Genomic DNA, 21,106 nt, shown 5'->3' with positions numbered 1-21,106 from the left:
AATAAAGGAAAAAATTTATAGATGTCAAAAAATGACACAAAGTACAACTGATTGGCGAAAAATTAAGTGATAGTACTTTGCAAACTATCCGCCGCCATATACTTGTATGTTATTTGATTGAAAATAACAATTCATTTTAACGCCGGCTCGTACTAGTATGAGTTGTCGGCTGTTCATAGAGTAAGCATACAAATGCTTACGATTTTATATGTTGACGTACAAAAGACAAAAACTACTAAACATAATGGCACATATTGAAAAAACTTAAGTTATGGTGGTAAACTTAAGAGCCAAAAATATAATATAAAAGACAACCATGTCAGATTAAGAAAAATAAAGGAAAAAATTTATATATGTCAAAAAATGACACAAAGTACAACTGATTGGCCAAAAATTAAGTGATAGTACTTTGAAAACTATCCGCCGCCATATACTTGTATGTTATTTGAATGAAAATAACAATTCATTTTAACGCCGGCTCGTACTAGTATGAGTTGTCGGCTGTTCATAAAGTACGCATACAAATGCTTACAATTTTATATGTTAACGTACAAAAAAAAAAAACTACTAAACATAATGGCACATATTGAAAGAACTTAAGTTATGGTGGTAAACTTAAGAGCCAAAAATATAATATAAAAGACAACTATGTCAGATTAAAAAAAAAAAAGGAAAAAATTTATATATGTCAAAAAATGACACAAAGTACAACTGATTGGCAAAAAATTAAGTGATAGTACTTTGCAAAGTATCCGCCACCATATACTTGTATGTTATTTGAATGAAAATAACAATTCATTCGAACGCCGGCTCGTACTAGTATGAGTTGTCGGCTGTTCATAAAGTAAGCATACAAATGCTTACAATTTTATATGTTAACGTACAAAAGACAAAAACTACTAAACATAATGGCACATATTGAAAAAACTTAAGTTATGGTGGTAAACTTAAGAGCCAAAAATATAATATGAAAGACAACTATGTCAGATTAAGAAAAATAAAGGAAAAAATTTATATATGTCAAAAAATGACACAAAGTACAAGTGATTGGCAAAAAATTAAGTGATAGTACTTTGCAAACTATCCGCCGCCATATACTTGCATGTTATTTGAATGAAAATAACAATTCATTTCAACGCCGGCTCGTACTAGTATGAGTTGTCGGCTGTTCATAAAGTACGCATACAAATGCTTACAATTTTATATGATAACGTACAAAAGACAAAAACTACTAAACATAATGGCACATATTGAAAAAACTTAAGTTATGGTGGTAAACTTAAGAGCCAAACATATAATGTAGAAGACTACCATGTCAGATTAAGAAAAAAAAAAGAAAAAATTGATAGATGTCAAAAAATGACACAAAGTACAAGTGATTGGCAAAAAATTAAGTGATAGTACTTCGCAAACTATCCGCCGCCATATACTTGCATGTTATTTGAATGAAAATAACAATTCATTTTAACGCCGGCTCGTACTAGTATGAGTTGTCGGCTGTTCATAAAGTACGCATACAAATGCTTACAATTTTATATGTTAACGTACAAAAGACAAAAACTACTAAACATAATGGCACATATTGAAAAAACTTAAGTTATGGTGGTAAACTTAAGAGCCAAAAATATAATATAAAAGACAACTATGTCAGATTAAGAAAAATAGAGGAAAAAAATTATATATGTCAAAAAATGACACAAAGTACAAGTGATTGGCAAAAAATTAAGTGATAGTACTTCGCAAACTATCCGCCGCCATATACTTGCATGTTCTTTGAATGAAAATAACAATTCATTTTAACGCCGGCTCGTACTAGTATGAGTTGTCGGCTGTTCATAAAGTACGCATACAAATGCTTACAATTCTATATGTTAACGTACAAAAGACAAAAACTACTAAACATAATGGCACATATTGAAAAAACTTAAGTTATGGTGGTAAACTTAAGAGCCAAAAATATAATATAAAAGACAACTATGTCAGATTAAGAAAAATAAAGGAAAAAATTTATATATGTCAAAAAATGACACAAAGTACAAGTGATTGGCAAAAAATTAAGTGATAGTACTTTGCAAACTATCCGCCGCCATATACTTGCATGTTATTTGAATGAAAATAACAATTCATTTTAACGCCGGCTCGTACTAGTATGAGTTGTCGGCTGTTCATAAAGTACGCATACAAATGCTTACAATTTTATATGTTAACGTACAAAAGACAAAAACTACTAAACATAATGGCACATATTGAAAAATCTTAAGTTATGGTGGTAAACTTAAGAGCCAAAAATATAATATAAAAGACAACTATGTCAGATTAAGAAAAATAGAGGAAAAAATTTATATATGTCAAAAAATGACACAAAGTACAAGTGATTGGCAAAAAATTAAGTGATAGTACTTCGCAAACTATCCGCCGCCATATACTTGCATGTTCTTTGAATGAAAATAACAATTCATTTTAACGCCGGCTCGTACTAGTATGAGTTGTCGGCTGTTCATAAAGTACGCATACAAATGCTTACAATTCTATATGTTAACGTACAAAAGACAAAAACTACTAAACATAATGGCACATATTGAAAAAACTTAAGTTATGGTGGTAAACTTAAGAGCCAAAAATATAATATAAAAGACAACTATGTCAGATTAACAAAAATAAAGGAAAAAATTTATATATGTCAAAAAATGACACAAAGTACAAGTGATTGGCAAAAAATTAAGTGATAGTACTTTGCAAACTATCCGCCGCCATATACTTGCATGTTATTTGAATGTAAATAACAATTCATTTTAACGCCGGCTCGTACTAGTATGAGTTGTCGGCTGTTCATAAAGTACGCATACAAATGCTTACAATTTTATATGTTAACGTCCAAAAGACAAAAACTACTGAACATAATGGCACATATTGAAAAAACTTAAGTTATGGTGGTAAACTTAAGAGCCAAAAATATAATGTAAAAGACTACCATGTCAGATTAAGAAAAAAAAAAGAAAAAATTTATAGATGTCAAAAAATGACACAAAGTACAAGTGATTGGCAAAAAATTAAGTGATAGTACTTTGCAAACTATCCGCCGCCATATACTTGTATGTTATTTGAATGAAAATAACAATTCATTTTAACGCCGGCTCGTACTAGTATGAGTTGTCGGCTGTTCATAAAGTACGCATACAAATGCTTACAATTTTATATGATAACGTACAAAAGACAAAAACTACTAAACATAATGGCACATATTGAAAAAACTTAAGTTATGGTGGTAAACTTAAGAGCCAAAAATATAATATAAAAGACAACTATGTCAGATTAAGAAAAAAAAAGAAAAAAATTTATATATGTCAAAAAATGACACAAAGTACAACTGATTGGCAAAAAATTAAGTGATAGTACTTTGCAAAGTATCCGCCACCATATACTTGTATGTTATTTGAATGAAAATAACAATTCATTTGAACGCCGGCTCGTACTAGTATGAGTTGTCGGCTGTTCATAAAGTAAGCATACAAATGCTTACAATTTTATATGTTAACGTACAAAAGACAAACACTACTAAACATAATGGCACATATTGAAAAAACTTAAGTTATGGTGGTAAACTTAAGAGCCAAAAATATAATATAAAAGACAACTATGTCAGATTAAGAAAAAAAAAGGAAAAAATTTATATATGTCAAAAAATGACACAAAGTACAACTGATTGGCAAAAATTTAAGTGATAGTACTTTGCAAGCTATCCGTTGCCATATACTTGTATGTTATTTGAATGAAAATAACAATTCATTTTAACGCCGGCTCGTACTAGTATGAGTTGTCGGCTGTTCATAAAGTACGCATACAAATGCTTACAATTTTATATGATAACGTACAAAAGACAAAAACTACTAAACATAATGGCACATATTGAAAAAACTTAAGTTATGGTGGTAAACTTAAGAGCCAAAAATATAATATAAAAGACAACTATGTCAGATTAAGAAAAAAAAAGAAAAAAATTTATATATGTCAAAAAATGACACAAAGTACAACTGATTGGCAAAAAATTAAGTGATAGTACTTTGCAAAGTATCCGCCACCATATACTTGTATGTTATTTGAATGAAAATAACAATTCATTTGAACGCCGGCTCGTACTAGTATGAGTTGTCGGCTGTTCATAAAGTAAGCATACAAATGCTTACAATTTTATATGTTAACGTACAAAAGACAAACACTACTAAACATAATGGCACATATTGAAAAAACTTAAGTTATGGTGGTAAACTTAAGAGCCAAAAATATAATATAAAAGACAACTATGTCAGATTAAGAAAAATAAAGGAAAAAATTTATAGATGTCAAAAAATGACACAAAGTACAACTGATTGGCGAAAAATTAAGTGATAGTACTTTGCAAACTATCCGCCGCCATATACTTGTATGTTATTTGATTGAAAATAACAATTCATTTTAACGCCGGCTCGTACTAGTATGAGTTGTCGGCTGTTCATAGAGTAAGCATACAAATGCTTACGATTTTATATGTTGACGTACAAAAGACAAAAACTACTAAACATAATGGCACATATTGAAAAAACTTAAGTTATGGTGGTAAACTTAAGAGCCAAAAATATAATATAAAAGACAACCATGTCAGATTAAGAAAAATAAAGGAAAAAATTTATATATGTCAAAAAATGACACAAAGTACAACTGATTGGCCAAAAATTAAGTGATAGTACTTTGAAAACTATCCGCCGCCATATACTTGTATGTTATTTGAATGAAAATAACAATTCATTTTAACGCCGGCTCGTACTAGTATGAGTTGTCGGCTGTTCATAAAGTACGCATACAAATGCTTACAATTTTATATGTTAACGTACAAAAAAAAAAAACTACTAAACATAATGGCACATATTGAAAGAACTTAAGTTATGGTGGTAAACTTAAGAGCCAAAAATATAATATAAAAGACAACTATGTCAGATTAAAAAAAAAAAAGGAAAAAATTTATATATGTCAAAAAATGACACAAAGTACAACTGATTGGCAAAAAATTAAGTGATAGTACTTTGCAAAGTATCCGCCACCATATACTTGTATGTTATTTGAATGAAAATAACAATTCATTCGAACGCCGGCTCGTACTAGTATGAGTTGTCGGCTGTTCATAAAGTAAGCATACAAATGCTTACAATTTTATATGTTAACGTACAAAAGACAAAAACTACTAAACATAATGGCACATATTGAAAAAACTTAAGTTATGGTGGTAAACTTAAGAGCCAAAAATATAATATGAAAGACAACTATGTCAGATTAAGAAAAATAAAGGAAAAAATTTATATATGTCAAAAAATGACACAAAGTACAAGTGATTGGCAAAAAATTAAGTGATAGTACTTTGCAAACTATCCGCCGCCATATACTTGCATGTTATTTGAATGAAAATAACAATTCATTTCAACGCCGGCTCGTACTAGTATGAGTTGTCGGCTGTTCATAAAGTACGCATACAAATGCTTACAATTTTATATGATAACGTACAAAAGACAAAAACTACTAAACATAATGGCACATATTGAAAAAACTTAAGTTATGGTGGTAAACTTAAGAGCCAAACATATAATGTAGAAGACTACCATGTCAGATTAAGAAAAAAAAAAGAAAAAATTGATAGATGTCAAAAAATGACACAAAGTACAAGTGATTGGCAAAAAATTAAGTGATAGTACTTCGCAAACTATCCGCCGCCATATACTTGCATGTTATTTGAATGAAAATAACAATTCATTTTAACGCCGGCTCGTACTAGTATGAGTTGTCGGCTGTTCATAAAGTACGCATACAAATGCTTACAATTTTATATGTTAACGTACAAAAGACAAAAACTACTAAACATAATGGCACATATTGAAAAAACTTAAGTTATGGTGGTAAACTTAAGAGCCAAAAATATAATATAAAAGACAACTATGTCAGATTAAGAAAAATAGAGGAAAAAATTTATATATGTCAAAAAATGACACAAAGTACAAGTGATTGGCAAAAAATTAAGTGATAGTACTTCGCAAACTATCCGCCGCCATATACTTGCATGTTCTTTGAATGAAAATAACAATTCATTTTAACGCCGGCTCGTACTAGTATAAGTTGTCGGCTGTTCATAAAGTACGCATACAAATGCTTACAATTCTATATGTTAACGTACAAAAGACAAAAACTACTAAACATAATGGCACATATTGAAAAAACTTAAGTTATGGTGGTAAACTTAAGAGCCAAAAATATAATATAAAAGACAACTATGTCAGATTAAGAAAAATAAAGGAAAAAATTTATATATGTCAAAAAATGACACAAAGTACAAGTGATTGGCAAAAAATTAAGTGATAGTACTTTGCAAACTATCCGCCGCCATATACTTGCATGTTATTTGAATGAAAATAACAATTCATTTTAACGCCGGCTCGTACTAGTATGAGTTGTCGGCTGTTCATAAAGTACGCATACAAATGCTTACAATTTTATATGTTAACGTACAAAAGACAAAAACTACTAAACATAATGGCACATATTGAAAAATCTTAAGTTATGGTGGTAAACTTAAGAGCCAAAAATATAATATAAAAGACAACTATGTCAGATTAAGAAAAATAGAGGAAAAAATTTATATATGTCAAAAAATGACACAAAGTACAAGTGATTGGCAAAAAATTAAGTGATAGTACTTCGCAAACTATCCGCCGCCATATACTTGCATGTTCTTTGAATGAAAATAACAATTCATTTTAACGCCGGCTCGTACTAGTATGAGTTGTCGGCTGTTCATAAAGTACGCATACAAATGCTTACAATTCTATATGTTAACGTACAAAAGACAAAAACTACTAAACATAATGGCACATATTGAAAAAACTTAAGTTATGGTGGTAAACTTAAGAGCCAAAAATATAATATAAAAGACAACTATGTCAGATTAACAAAAATAAAGGAAAAAATTTATATATGTCAAAAAATGACACAAAGTACAAGTGATTGGCAAAAAATTAAGTGATAGTACTTTGCAAACTATCCGCCGCCATATACTTGCATGTTATTTGAATGAAAATAACAATTCATTTTAACGCCGGCTCGTACTAGTATGAGTTGTCGGCTGTTCATAAAGTACGCATACAAATGCTTACAATTTTATATGTTAACGTACAAAAGACAAAAACTACAAAACATAATGGCACATATTGAAAAAACTTAAGTTATGGTGGTAAACTTAAGAGCCAAAAATATAATATAAAAGACAACTATGTCAGATTAAGAAAAAAAAAGGAAAAAATTTATATATGTCAAAAAATGACACAAAGTACAACTGATTGGCAAAAAATTAAGTGATATTACTTTCCAAAGTATCCGCCACCATATACTTGTATGTTATTTGAACGAAAATAACAATTTATTTTAACGCCGGCTCGTACTAGTATGAGTTGTCGGCTGTTCATAAAGTAAGCATACAAATGCTTACAATTTTACATGTTAACGTACAAAAGACAAAAACTACTGAACATAATGGCACATATTGAAAAAACTTAAGTTATGGTGGTAAACTTAAGAGCCAAAAATATAATGTAGAAGACTACCATGTCAGATTAAGAAAAAAAAAGGAAAAAATTTATATATGTCAAAAAATGACACAAAGTACACCTGATTGGCAAAAAATTAAGTGATATTACTTTCCAAAGTATCCGCCACCATATACCTGTATGTTATTTGAATGAAAATAACAATTTATTTTAACGCCGGCTCGTACTAGTATGAGTTGTCGGCTGTTCATAAAGTAAGCATACAAATGCTTACAATTTTATATGTTAACGTACAAAAGACAAAAACTACTGAACATAATGGCACATATTGAAAAAACTTAAGTTATGGTGGTAAACTTAAGAGCCAAAAATATAATGTAGAAGACTACCATGTCAGATTAAGAAAAAAAAAAGAAAAAATTTATAGATGTCAAAAAATGACCCAAAGTACAAGTGATTGGCAAAAAATTAAGTGATAGTACTTTGCAAACTATCCGCCGCCATATACTTGTATGTTATTTGAATGAAAATAACAATTCATTTTAACGCCGGCTCGTACTAGTATGAGTTGTCGGCTGTTCATAAAGTACGCATACAAATGCTTACAATTTTATATGATAACGTACAAAAGACAAAAACTTCTAAACATAATGGCACATATTGAAAAAACTTAAGTTATGGTGGTAAACTTAAGAGCCAAAAATATAATATAAAAGACAACTATGTCAGATTAAGAAAAAAAAAGAAAAAAATTTATTTATGTCAAAAAATGACACAAAGTACAACTGATTGGCAAAAAATTAAGTGATAGTACTTTGCAAACTATCCGCCGCCATATACTTGCATGTTATTTGAATGAAAATAACAATTCATTTTAACGCCGGCTCGTACTAGTATGAGTTGTCGGCTGTTCATAAAGTACGCATACAAATGCTTACAATTTTATATGTTAACGTACAAAAGACAAAAACTACAAAACATAATGGCACATATTGAAAAAACTTAAGTTATGGTGGTAAACTTAAGAGCCAAAAATATAATATAAAAGACAACTATGTCAGATTAAGAAAAAAAAAGGAAAAAATTTATATATGTCAAAAAATGACACAAAGTACAACTGATTGGCAAAAAATTAAGTGATATTACTTTCCAAAGTATCCGCCACCATATACTTGTATGTTATTTGAACGAAAATAACAATTTATTTTAACGCCGGCTCGTACTAGTATGAGTTGTCGGCTGTTCATAAAGTAAGCATACAAATGCTTACAATTTTACATGTTAACGTACAAAAGACAAAAACTACTGAACATAATGGCACATATTGAAAAAACTTAAGTTATGGTGGTAAACTTAAGAGCCAAAAATATAATGTAGAAGACTACCATGTCAGATTAAGAAAAAAAAAGGAAAAAATTTATATATGTCAAAAAATGACACAAAGTACACCTGATTGGCAAAAAATTAAGTGATATTACTTTCCAAAGTATCCGCCACCATATACCTGTATGTTATTTGAATGAAAATAACAATTTATTTTAACGCCGGCTCGTACTAGTATGAGTTGTCGGCTGTTCATAAAGTAAGCATACAAATGCTTACAATTTTATATGTTAACGTACAAAAGACAAAAACTACTGAACATAATGGCACATATTGAAAAAACTTAAGTTATGGTGGTAAACTTAAGAGCCAAAAATATAATGTAGAAGACTACCATGTCAGATTAAGAAAAAAAAAAGAAAAAATTTATAGATGTCAAAAAATGACCCAAAGTACAAGTGATTGGCAAAAAATTAAGTGATAGTACTTTGCAAACTATCCGCCGCCATATACTTGTATGTTATTTGAATGAAAATAACAATTCATTTTAACGCCGGCTCGTACTAGTATGAGTTGTCGGCTGTTCATAAAGTACGCATACAAATGCTTACAATTTTATATGATAACGTACAAAAGACAAAAACTTCTAAACATAATGGCACATATTGAAAAAACTTAAGTTATGGTGGTAAACTTAAGAGCCAAAAATATAATATAAAAGACAACTATGTCAGATTAAGAAAAAAAAAGAAAAAAATTTATTTATGTCAAAAAATGACACAAAGTACAACTGATTGGCAAAAAATTAAGTGATAGTACTTTGCAAAGTATCCGCCACCATATACTTGTATGTTATTTGAATGAAAATAACAATTCATTCGAACGCCGGCTCGTACTAGTATGAGTTGTCGGCTGTTCATAAAGTAAGCATACAAATGCTTACAATTTTATATGTTAACGTACAAAAGACAAAAACTACTAAACATAATGGCACATATTGAAAAAACTTAAGTTATGGTGGTAAACTTAAGAGCCAAAAATATAATATAAAAGACAACCATGTCAGATTAAGAAAAATAAAGGAAAAAATTTATATATGTCAAAAAATGACACAAAGTACAACTGATTGGCAAAAAATTAAGTGATAGTACTTTGAAAACTATCCGCCGCCATATACTTGTATGTTATTTGAATGAAAATAACAATTCATTTTAACGCCGGCTCGTACTAGTATGAGTTGTCGGCTGTTCATAAAGTACGCATACAAATGCTTACAATTTTATATGTTAACGTACAAAAAAAAAAAACTACTAAACATAATGGCACATATTGAAAGAACTTAAGTTATGGTGGTAAACTTAAGAGCCAAAAATATAATATAAAAGACAACTATGTCAGATTAAAAAAAAAAAAGGAAAAAATTTATATATGTCAAAAAATGACACAAAGTACAACTGATTGGCAAAAAATTAAGTGATAGTACTTTGCAAATTATCCGCCGCCATATACTTGTATGTTATTTGAATGAAAAGAACAATTCATTTTAACGCCGGCTCGTACTAGTATGAGTTGTCGGCTGTTCATAAAGTAAGCATACAAATGCTTACAATTTTATATGTTAACGTACAAAAGACAAAAACTACTAAACATAATGGCACATATTGAAAAAACTTAAGTTATGGTGGTAAACTTAAGAGCCAAAAATATAATATGAACGACAACTATGTCAGATTAAGAAAAATAAAGAAAAAAATTTATATATGTCAAAAAATGACACAAAGTACAAGTGATTAGCAAAAAATTAAGTGATAGTACTTTGCAAACTATCCGCCGCCATATACTTGCATGTTATTTGAATGAAAATAACAATTCATTTTAACGCTGGCTCGTACTAGTATGAGTTGTCGGCTGTTCATAAAGTACGCATACAAATGCTTACAATTGTATATGTTAACTTACAAAAGACAAAAACTACTAAACATAATGGCACATATTGAAAAAACTTAAGTTATGGTGGTAAACTTAAGAGCCAAAAATATAATATAAAAGACAACTATGTCAGATTAAGAAAAAAAAAGGAAAAAATTTATAGATGTCAAAAAATGACACAAAGTACAACTGATTGGCAGAAAATTAAGTGATAGTACTTTGCAAACTATCCGCCGCCATATACTTGTATGTTATTTGAATGAAAATAACAATTCATTTTAACGCCGGCACGTACTAGTATGAGTTGTCGGTTGTTCATAAAGTACGCATACAAATGCTTACAATTTTATATGTTAACGTACAAAAGACAAAAACTACTGAACATAATGGCACATATTGAAAAAACTTAAGTTATGGTGGTAAACTTAAGAGCCAAAAATATAATGTAAAAGACTACCATGTCAGATCAAGAAAAAAAAAAGAAAAAATTTATAGATGTCAAAAAATGACACAAAGTACAAGTGATTGGCAAAAAATTAAGTGATAGTACTTTGCAAACTATCCGCCGCCATATACTTGTATGTTATTTGAATGAAAATAACAATTCATTTTAACGCCGGCTCGTACTAGTATGAGTTGTCGGCTGTTCATAAAGTACGCATACAAATGCTTACAATTTTATATGATAACGTACAAAAGACAAAAACTACTAAACATAATGGCACATATTGAAAAAACTTAAGTTATGGTGGTAAACTTAAGAGCCAAAAATATAATATAAAAGACAACTATGTCAGATTAAGAAAAAAAAAGAAAAAAATTTATATATGTCAAAAAATGACACAAAGTACAACTGATTGGCAAAAAATTAAGTGATAGTACTTTGCAAAGTATCCGCCACCATATACTTGTATGTTATTTGAATGAAAATAACAATTCATTCGAACGCCGGCTCGTACTAGTATGAGTTGTCGGCTGTTCATAAAGTAAGCATACAAATGCTTACAATTTTATATGTTAACGTACAAAAGACAAACACTACTAAACATAATGGCACATATTGAAAAAACTTAAGTTATGGTGGTAAACTTAAGAGCCAAAAATATAATATAAAAGACAACTATGTTAGATTAAGAAAAAAAAAGGAAAAAATTTATATATGTCAAAAAATGACACAAAGTACAACTGATTGGCAAAAAATTAAGTGATAGTACTTTGCAAATTATCCGCCGCCATATACTTGTATGTTATTTGAATGAAAATAACAATTCATTTTAACGCCGGCTCGTACTAGTATGAGTTGTCGGTTGTTCATAAAGTACGCATACAAATGCTTACAATTTTATATGTTAACGTACAAAAGACAAAAACTACTAAACATAATGGCACATATTGAAAAAACTTAAGTTATGGTGGTAAACTTAAGAGCCAAAAATATAATATAAAAGACAACTATGTCAGATTAAGAAAAATAAAGGAAAAAATTTATATATGTCAAAAAATGACACAAAGTACAAGTGATTGGCAAAAAGTTAAGTGATAGTACTTTGCAAAGTATCCGCCACCATATACTTGTATGTTATTTGAATGAAAATAACAATTCATTTGAACGCCGGCTCGTACTAGTATGAGTTGTCGGCTGTTCATAAAGTAAGCATACAAATGCTTACAATTTTATATGTTAACGTACAAAAGACAAAAACTACTAAACATAATGGCACATATTGAAAAAACTTAAGTTATGGTGGTAAACTTAAGAGCCAAAAATATAATATGAACGACAACTATGTCAGATTAAGAAAAATAAAGAAAAAAATTTATATATGTCAAAAAATGACACAAAGTACAAGTGATTGGCAAAAAATTAAGTGATAGTACTTTGCAAACTATCCGCCGCCATATACTTGCATGTTATTTGAATGAAAATAACAATTCATTTTAACGCCGGCTCGTACTAGTATGAGTTGTCGGCTGTTCATAAAGTACGCATACAAATGCTTACAATTTTATATGTTAACGTACAAAAGACAAAAACTACTAAACATAATGGCACATATTGAAAAAACTTAAGTTATGGTGGTAAACTTAAGAGCCAAAAATATAATATAAAAGACAACTATGTCAGATTAAGAAAAATAGAGGAAAAAATTTATATATGTCAAAAAATGACACAAAGTACAAGTGATTGGCAAAAAATTAAGCGATAAGACTTTGCAAACTATCCGCCGCCATATACTTGTATGTTATTTGAATGAAAATAACAATTCATTTTAACGCCGGCTCGTACTAGTATGAGTTGTCGGCTGTTCATAAAGTACGCATACAAATGCTTACAATTTTATATGATAACGTACAAAAGACAATAACTACTAAACATAATGGCACATATTGAAAAAACTTAAGTTATGGTGGTAAACTTAAGAGCCCAAACATAATATAAAAGACAACTATGTCAGATTAAGAAAAAAAAAGAAAAAAATTTATATATGTCAAAAAATGACACAAAGTACAACTGATTGGCAAAAAATTAAGTGATAGTACTTTGCAAAGTATCCGCCACCATATACTTGTATGTTATTTGAATGAAAATAACAATTCATTTGAACGCCGGCTCGTACTAGTATGAGTTGTCGGCTGTTCATAAAGTACGCATACAAATGCTTACAATTTTATATGTTAACGTACAAAAGACAAAAACTACTAAACATAATGGCACATATTGAAAAAACTTAAGTTATGGTGGTAAACTTAAGAGCCAAAAATATAATATTAAAAACAACTATGTCAGATTAAGAAAAAAAAAGGAAAAAATTTATATATGTCAAAAAATGACACAAAGTACAACTGATTGGCAAAAACTTAAGTGATAGTACTTTGCAAAGTATCCGCCACCATATACTTGTATGTTATTTGAATGAGAATAACAATTCATTTGAACGCCGGCTCGTACTAGTATGAGTTGTCGGCTGTTCATAAAGTAAGCATACAAATGCTTACAATTTTATATGTTAACGTACAAAAGACAAAAACTACTAAACATAATGGCACATATTGAAAAAACTTAAGTTATGGTGGTAAACTTAAGAGCCAAAAATATAATATAAAAGACAACTATGTCAGATTAAGAAAAATAGAGGAAAAAATTTATATATGTCAAAAAATGACACAAAGTACAACTGATTGGCAGAAAATTAAGTGATAGTACTTTGCAAACTATCCACCGCCATATACTTGTATGTTATTTGAATGAAAATAACAATTCATTTTAACGCCGGCTCGTACTAGTATGAGTTGTCGGCTGTTCATAAAGTACGCATACAAATGCTTACAATTTTATATGTTAACGTACAAAAGACAAAAACTACTAAACATAATGGCACATATTGAAAAAACTTAAGTTATGGTGGTAAACTTAAGAGCCAAAAATATAATATCAAAGACAACTATGTCAGATTAAGAAAAAAAAAAGAAAACATTTATAGATGTCAAAAAATGACACAAAGTACAAGTGATTGGCAAAAAATTAAGTGATAGTACTTTGCAAACTATCCGCCGCCATATATTTGTATGTTATTTGAATGAAAATAACAATTCATTTTAACGCCGGCTCGTACTAGTATGAGTTGTCGGCTGTTCATAAAGTACGCATACAAATGCTTACAATTTTATATGTTAACGTACAAAAGACAAAAACTACTAAACATAATGGCACATATTGAAAAAACTTTAGTTATGGTGGTAAACTTAAGAGCCAAAAATATAATATAAAAAACAACTATGTCAGATTAAGAAAAAAAAAGGAAAAAAAGAGTGTGTGTACTTATGTACACGCGTTAGAAGTTATACTTCTTTGGCGTATAAAAAAAATTTTAAATAACTAAAGTGCAGCAATGATCAACGATAAATATTAAAATTAGTCAAAAAGATTTTGTTCGAATAAAAGAGGTTTTATTAACATAAAAATATGACTATACAATAAAAATTTATAATTATTATTCTATATTCGCAGATTCTTCTGGTAGTGATTGAATAGGCATGTGAGTAACAAGAGGTTTGTGGTAACTAAAATATGATATAAATGATCTTGTTGAAACGTTAGATAAATATCTTGTAAATACAGCATCAATAGTGGTGCCATGCCGTGTCGTAGATACTGTAGGATCATTATTGATTAATAGATTTAAATCATCTTCTAAAAATTTAATAAGTAGCCCAGAAGTTTCTAAACTGAAGTTAACGTTAAAGTCTCCACTTAAAATCATGGGTAACTTATCCTCGTTGCGACCCATATATGATGCTCCAATTGTTGTGTATGGAAATAGTGCCCGTTTCAGAAAATAAACAATGTCTTCAATTTTTTGATTTGGAGAAATATAAATTGCAATCAAAACAATTTTGATACCATCTTCCATTATACACTCAGCTACGCAAAATTCACCAACTGGCGACGTTGATGAACTTACAAATTTGGACTGTCTCACTGTCATGTCAATACAAGGAGTAATAATACTTGTAGTATCGTTTGCACCGTGATAAATAGCAACGCCTCCAGCTCGACGATTTGGTCGTTTATATTGAACTATACAATTGAAATTTGGTATATTAACTGATTCATTATCATTTAGCCAAGTTTCATTTAACATCAAGATCTGTGATTTTTGTATAACTGAATCACTTAAGTCAATGGAGTGACTGCGTAGACTTTGACAGTTGAAAGTATACACTGTCAATCCTTTTCTTTGGCTAATGAAATTTAAGATATCGGTACTGATAGTAATCAAACGATTATTCGAGAGTCTTTGAAATTCATTTCGTAAATTAGCGATTGCAGTTGAAGGTCTTCGTCCATGAAAAAATGTTTTATCATTGTCTCTTGTAGTGATGTATAACCCATCGATACTTGTAACGCGTGATAAAGCGACATAAACTAATGACAAGGGATGCTTTTTTTCATATTCATAGACAATTTCAGGGTATGTACTTCCTTGCGACTTATGAATAGTTGTTGCACAAGCGCAAACTAAAGGTAAATGTGAACGTTTAACATTTATCGTTTTACTGTTATTTAGAGGAATAGTCGAAGATCTTCTCGTGATAGGCACTGCTGTTTTACTAATTTGATGCGCAGCTACATGTCCAGCGACTTTTCTTCGAATTTTTTGACCAATCTTTAATGAGTTCGGGAACTCAAGCCACACAACATTTACGTCTCTATCATCATTATATTCTATATAAACTAGTCTACCAACAGCCCCATTTGCTAAGCCATCAGACACATCTATATTTGTTGTTATCATGTAGAAGACGTTTACCACGAATACAGTTTCGTATGGTAATCCTCCAGTATCAATTAATGACATTTTGTGTAGTTTTTGACGAAAGGAAGTAGTTTGCTCTGCCGAAGTACAACCAATGAATACATCTTTCGCTATTGAAATTGTTTTTTCTTGTGCAAGATTTAAAATTTTATTATTGTATCTTGTTACAGCTTCATTTGTATTGAATAATCGGATCCCATGTGGACATTTAGTTTCTGCTTCTTGAATAGTTACAAAGCGTGATTCTAATAAGTTTAACTCGAAATCGTCAAGTTGTTCACCATTTCCAATTTTAGTTAAGATTGTAGAAAACTGTTGATTTGCTTGTCTCATTACTTGCTTGAGCTCATAAAATTTCAATCCACGCCACAATACAGGTCCAACAATTCTTTGTTTTTGTTGTTTGTAGATTGGAGTAGCTCTAACTGGTGGTAACTGGCGTAAATCTCCAATGAAAATGACATCTATACCTCCAAAGTTGATATTAAAATTTCCTGTAATCTGTTTTAAACGTGAGTCAATTTGAGCAAGTAATTCAGCTCCGACCATACTGATTTCATCAACAATTAATACTTTAACGTATTTAAATAATGTTCTGTATTGATGAGCTACTTCAGTACTTAGGGGAAGTAACTTGGACAAACTTATTTTTAAAGCAGTATGCACAGTAGTCCCGTCTATTGCAACAGCAGCTTTACCTGTTGAAGCACAAGCAATGTAAGAGTTGCAATACCCATCGTTATCAGTGAAGCGGTTATAAATCTCCATGAGAAGTTTTATAACGAAAGTCTTTCCACATCCTGCTGGACCTGTAAAAAATATTTGGAATGGATCACTATTTGAGCTTAATAGATTTGAGATAACATGTAGCAAAAGTTCTTGTTGTTTATCATTTGCCATCCTCATCAACTCGAAAAATTCGGCATTTGGCATTAAATTTTCTCGTTTTTTAGCAATGGGACCTAGTTTGTTGAGTACAGCTAATCGAAGATCACTATTCACATCAGAAATAGGATTATCGTATAAATTTTGAAATGGATTTGGATCAGGCATCACGTTGACGACATTTTGCACTTCGTTTTCATCTTGAAAATCATCTTCTCGACACAAATTTCGACAAATTTCAATTGTCTTTTGTGTATCCAAATTAGATTCGAATTCCGTGCGTCTATTTAAAATTATATTTTCATTGTTGTTGTATATTTCGATAAATTTCATTTCAGCGAGTATTTCTTCATCTTCGTTTCGAAAGGGAAAGTGTAAGGTTACCATTTCACGTTTATATTCATTCAGATCTTTTCCCATGTCATAATTCCGATAACGAATAACACGTGGGGCTTTTCTTTTTGTGTAAGTGCCATCGGGTTTAATAGTATAAACAGCAACAAATTGAGCTAAAGTAACATTTTCCAAGTCTTCGTGTCTGCGTTCATATTTATCAAACCAGTTTTCTTTCCAAATATTTGTTGAATCGGCTCCAATGCCCAACGCATCTAATTCTTTTTGTGTCTTTTTTATTCTTTGACGATCAACTGGCCACATAGTTGGAATAGTAGTAACAACCGTTGAACACTTTGACATTGGTTCCCGTAACAAATACCAAGCAGCCTCTTGACTAGTGATCTCCACACCGTTAAGCATATTTACGCCTATTTTTCTTGTTATTTCAACAACATCAAATTCAGGATGCTCATCCATAATTTCAATAATTTGTCGTTGTAAATGACTAACACCACGGTTTGTTTTATTCACATATTCCGCGACATAATTAGCACAGGAGTATTCCTCAGTGATAAACTGGATGTCCATATTAGATCGAACGATGTTGAATACGAATGGATTGAAGGGGTTATGCCACTTTTCGCAAGGTTGACGTTTGACAAATACTCTTGGTCGTTTAATTCCAGCTCGAAGAATATTGTTATAATCTTCATCACAAGTAATATTGTTATTTTTATAAAAAGAATCTATATCAGAGTAATCATTATTTTCAAGGTTAATTTTTACATATTTATAACGTTGAGCATAATCTTTGAAATTTGGTTCATCTTTTTGCATAGGTGATAGTATTGTAGTAGATCTACTAGGCATGAAAGGCGCTTCAAATCTGCATTGTTGAGGTTTATTTGCAACTATTTTTTTGTAACATGTAAACGTATGCTTGTGTGTTTGTAATTTAATATTGTTTGATGCTTCTTGAGATGAAACAGATATTAAATAATCAATTAATGTGATAGCATCTAATTTATTTTTATCGAGTGCATCCAATGGAGCATTAGCCAACCACAGTAGTATATGAGCATGTGGACTACCACGATGCTGAAACTCAATGCGTTTAAAGTAGTGGACAACATAGTACTTTCCAAATGGACTAATTTTTGGTGATGTTAAAATTTTTAACAACACATTAACTAATTTGTTGAAATGTATAGCACATGTAACTGCATCCTCGTTGACAAGTGTTGTTTTTTCCAGATAGTGTAAAAGTTCAGCAACTTCTTCAGAAATAGTCGATTCACCGTTGTGTTTAAGTTTGTACAGCTTTTGAAGCAGATCATTCCACCCTATTTCATTGGCACTGACAGTAAGAAATACAGTTGGTTTCCCAAACTGTCTGATCATAGCAAAAAGATCTTTTTTACGATCCATCCAATACCAAGTAGAATTTGGAATTGATCTTAAAAATGCAAGATTGGTTTCAATACAATTATGAATGTACTCATCATCTTCTATTTGCTGTCTAGTGATTTTAGTATCTTTACCAACGTGCTTGAAAGCTACTGTAAGAGAGTCACGAACTCGAATTCTCATAATTTTCATTGCCATATACAATAAATGATATGGTGTCACCGCACGACGATCAGATCTTCTAAGTTCACTAGAAGCCATCGCGAATGGTGTTACTTTGACACCATCCTTAAAATTACGGAACTGACCCAAATAAACCGCTGGAAAAGAAAGTTCTTCAGCGTGTTCATCAAATAATAAACTTTGAGGTGCATTTTCTTCACCAGGTGCAATGCGTAAGTACTGTTCTTCATCCCACATTAATGTCTGTTGTTGTGCTGTCAAACTTTCTTCTATCGGTATATGTTCGCTGATATCAGCTTGTTGAATTTGGTCGTCAATTTGGTTATCAGTAGAAAATGAATCATCAATTTTAATATCGTACATTGTGTACAACGGAGTTGAAATTAAAAATCGCAGCCAAGTTTTGATTGTACGTTTGTTGATAATACCGTGTAAATAACTAGATCGATGAATTTTTTTACGCTTAATATGGACATTTATACAATAATCGTCATCAACATTTCTTGGAAGTGATTTAACCATATTATTAACTGAAACAGGCACGTTTATTATTTGACCGTAAATGCCATATTGACCATTTACATGCCTCAATCTTCTAATTTGCATGAAAGGAATACGTGGTGATATGAGCCTTTCTGATATTAAATCCAATGCTGGTAAATTTTCAGGCATTTCCGGAAATTTGAAACCATTGTACGTTGACATCAATGGTATATTATTTTTATTTAAAGCCTGGACGCATGTATTACAAAGCTGAGTATTTTCCATAGGTATATTTGGTATAATTTTTGTGAGAATATCCTTATGTTCACCAGATGGCTTTTTTAAATCGTTTTTATACCACAACCTGTCACATACTGAACATGAATGTCCGAATGAATTGTCAGTGAAATTTATTTTAAATTCCCGATGAGCTCGTTCAAATTGATGACAATTACTATACGGTAAATCTGGATCTAAATCCATATCAATTTGTTCACCAGTAGAATGATTACTTATTAGCTGGTCTGAAGAGTTGCAATAAATAATGGGTATGTCTGGTTGAAGTAATTCCTGATCCATGATTACATCTTGGTTTAACATATTGCATTCTTGATACGGTACAATACCTTCATTAGACAACACATGAATAATCGAAGCATCAGCTAACTGTTGATTATTTTCTCGTGGTCGAGAGCGTGAATTTTGCTGTTTTTCGTCTGATGAAATGTTGTTCGATGTTGAACGATGATCATACTGCACAGGAGAAATTTCCATGTGGACTTCAGCTTGCACAGTAATGCAGTTGTGAGTGTTGTGTACTAAAGTAGACGAAGTCGAATCTAGAAAAAATGAATGAAAATTATGATCAATATACTTATCAATATTATTAGTGTTACATTGTATCGTAATATTTTCAATTATCAATATTATGTTAAATTTAATTATTTCATTAAATAATTAAATTTAACATAATTTCACTAAATTCAGAAAATTAGAATTGAATAACTTCATTAAAATCTTATTTGATGAAGATTGAATTACTTCATAGTTAATAATAATTTAAATAATTAATTCAATTTAAATTATTTAATTAAATAAAACTATATACATCTAATTATTTATAATTATTACTGTGATATTCAAATTATTTAAATTTTTACCTGTGGTAATAGGCTGGTGAGGTTCAAACGTCATTTGCAAACTCGAAGTTGATGGAGTATGCAAAATTTCGTTCTCAGATTGGAGTTGTTGTGCAACCAATTTTTTTCGTTGCCTATACATTCGACAATATTCAGAGTTAGTTTTCTTTTTCACTACACCCTGATTTGCAGATTTTTTTCGTTGACGATAGTTTTTACAGTATTGTGCATTTTTTTGTGTAATGTCTTCAGACATCTCGAAAACTGAAACAGAAATTGAAATTTAATTATATAGTAATATTAGCTTAAGAGAAACCTGCAAAAGTTCACAGCTAGATATATACGAATTAGTGTAGAAAATAATTTATATTGTTTTATCTCGTTTAAGGTTTATACGATTATTTATTAAAGTTTATTTGTCAGAATTTATTTTTGATTTTTTTAACTACTTAATCAATTAATGGAAATTATATGTTTATAGTAATATATGATGTTAAGCTGAGTGCTCACTATTTGTAGAGTTATTTAATAAAATATTTTT

The 21,106-nt window shown here is 30.3% G+C and overlaps 1 protein-coding gene across 1 annotated transcript; it reads right to left on the bottom strand.

Moving 5' to 3' along the window:
• Nucleotides 1-14,806: 14,806 nt before the first annotated feature.
• Nucleotides 14,807-20,620, bottom strand: LOC130673804 (uncharacterized). Its single transcript, XM_057479016.1, has 3 exons — nucleotides 20,587-20,620; nucleotides 17,402-20,265; nucleotides 14,807-17,263 (listed from the first exon to the last, which is right to left on the bottom strand). The coding sequence occupies exons 1-3, from the start codon at nucleotides 20,618-20,620 to the stop codon at nucleotides 14,807-14,809; spliced, it is 5,355 nt and encodes a 1,784-aa protein (XP_057334999.1).
• Between the last annotated feature and the right edge of the window lie 486 nt (nucleotides 20,621-21,106).

The sequence above is a fragment of the Microplitis mediator genome, chromosome 8 (assembly GCF_029852145.1).
Source record: "Microplitis mediator isolate UGA2020A chromosome 8, iyMicMedi2.1, whole genome shotgun sequence".
Taxonomy (NCBI): Eukaryota; Metazoa; Arthropoda; class Insecta; order Hymenoptera; family Braconidae; genus Microplitis; species Microplitis mediator.
Note: the sequence above shows the minus strand (reverse complement) of the source record. Positions and strands in the feature narration are given on the sequence as shown.

Bases quoted from the DNA above. Each gene is read 5' to 3' on its own strand.
- LOC130673804 (XM_057479016.1), bottom strand. From the start codon at position 20,620: ATGACGTTTGAACCTCACCAGCCTATTACCACAG. The intron at 20,266-20,586 runs GTAAAAATTTAA...CATTTTTTCTAG, and splicing joins TCACCAGCCTATTACCACAG to ATTCGACTTCGTCTACTTTA. The intron at 17,264-17,401 runs GTAACCTTACAC...GATACACAAAAG, and splicing joins ATGAATATAAACGTGAAATG to ACAATTGAAATTTGTCGAAA.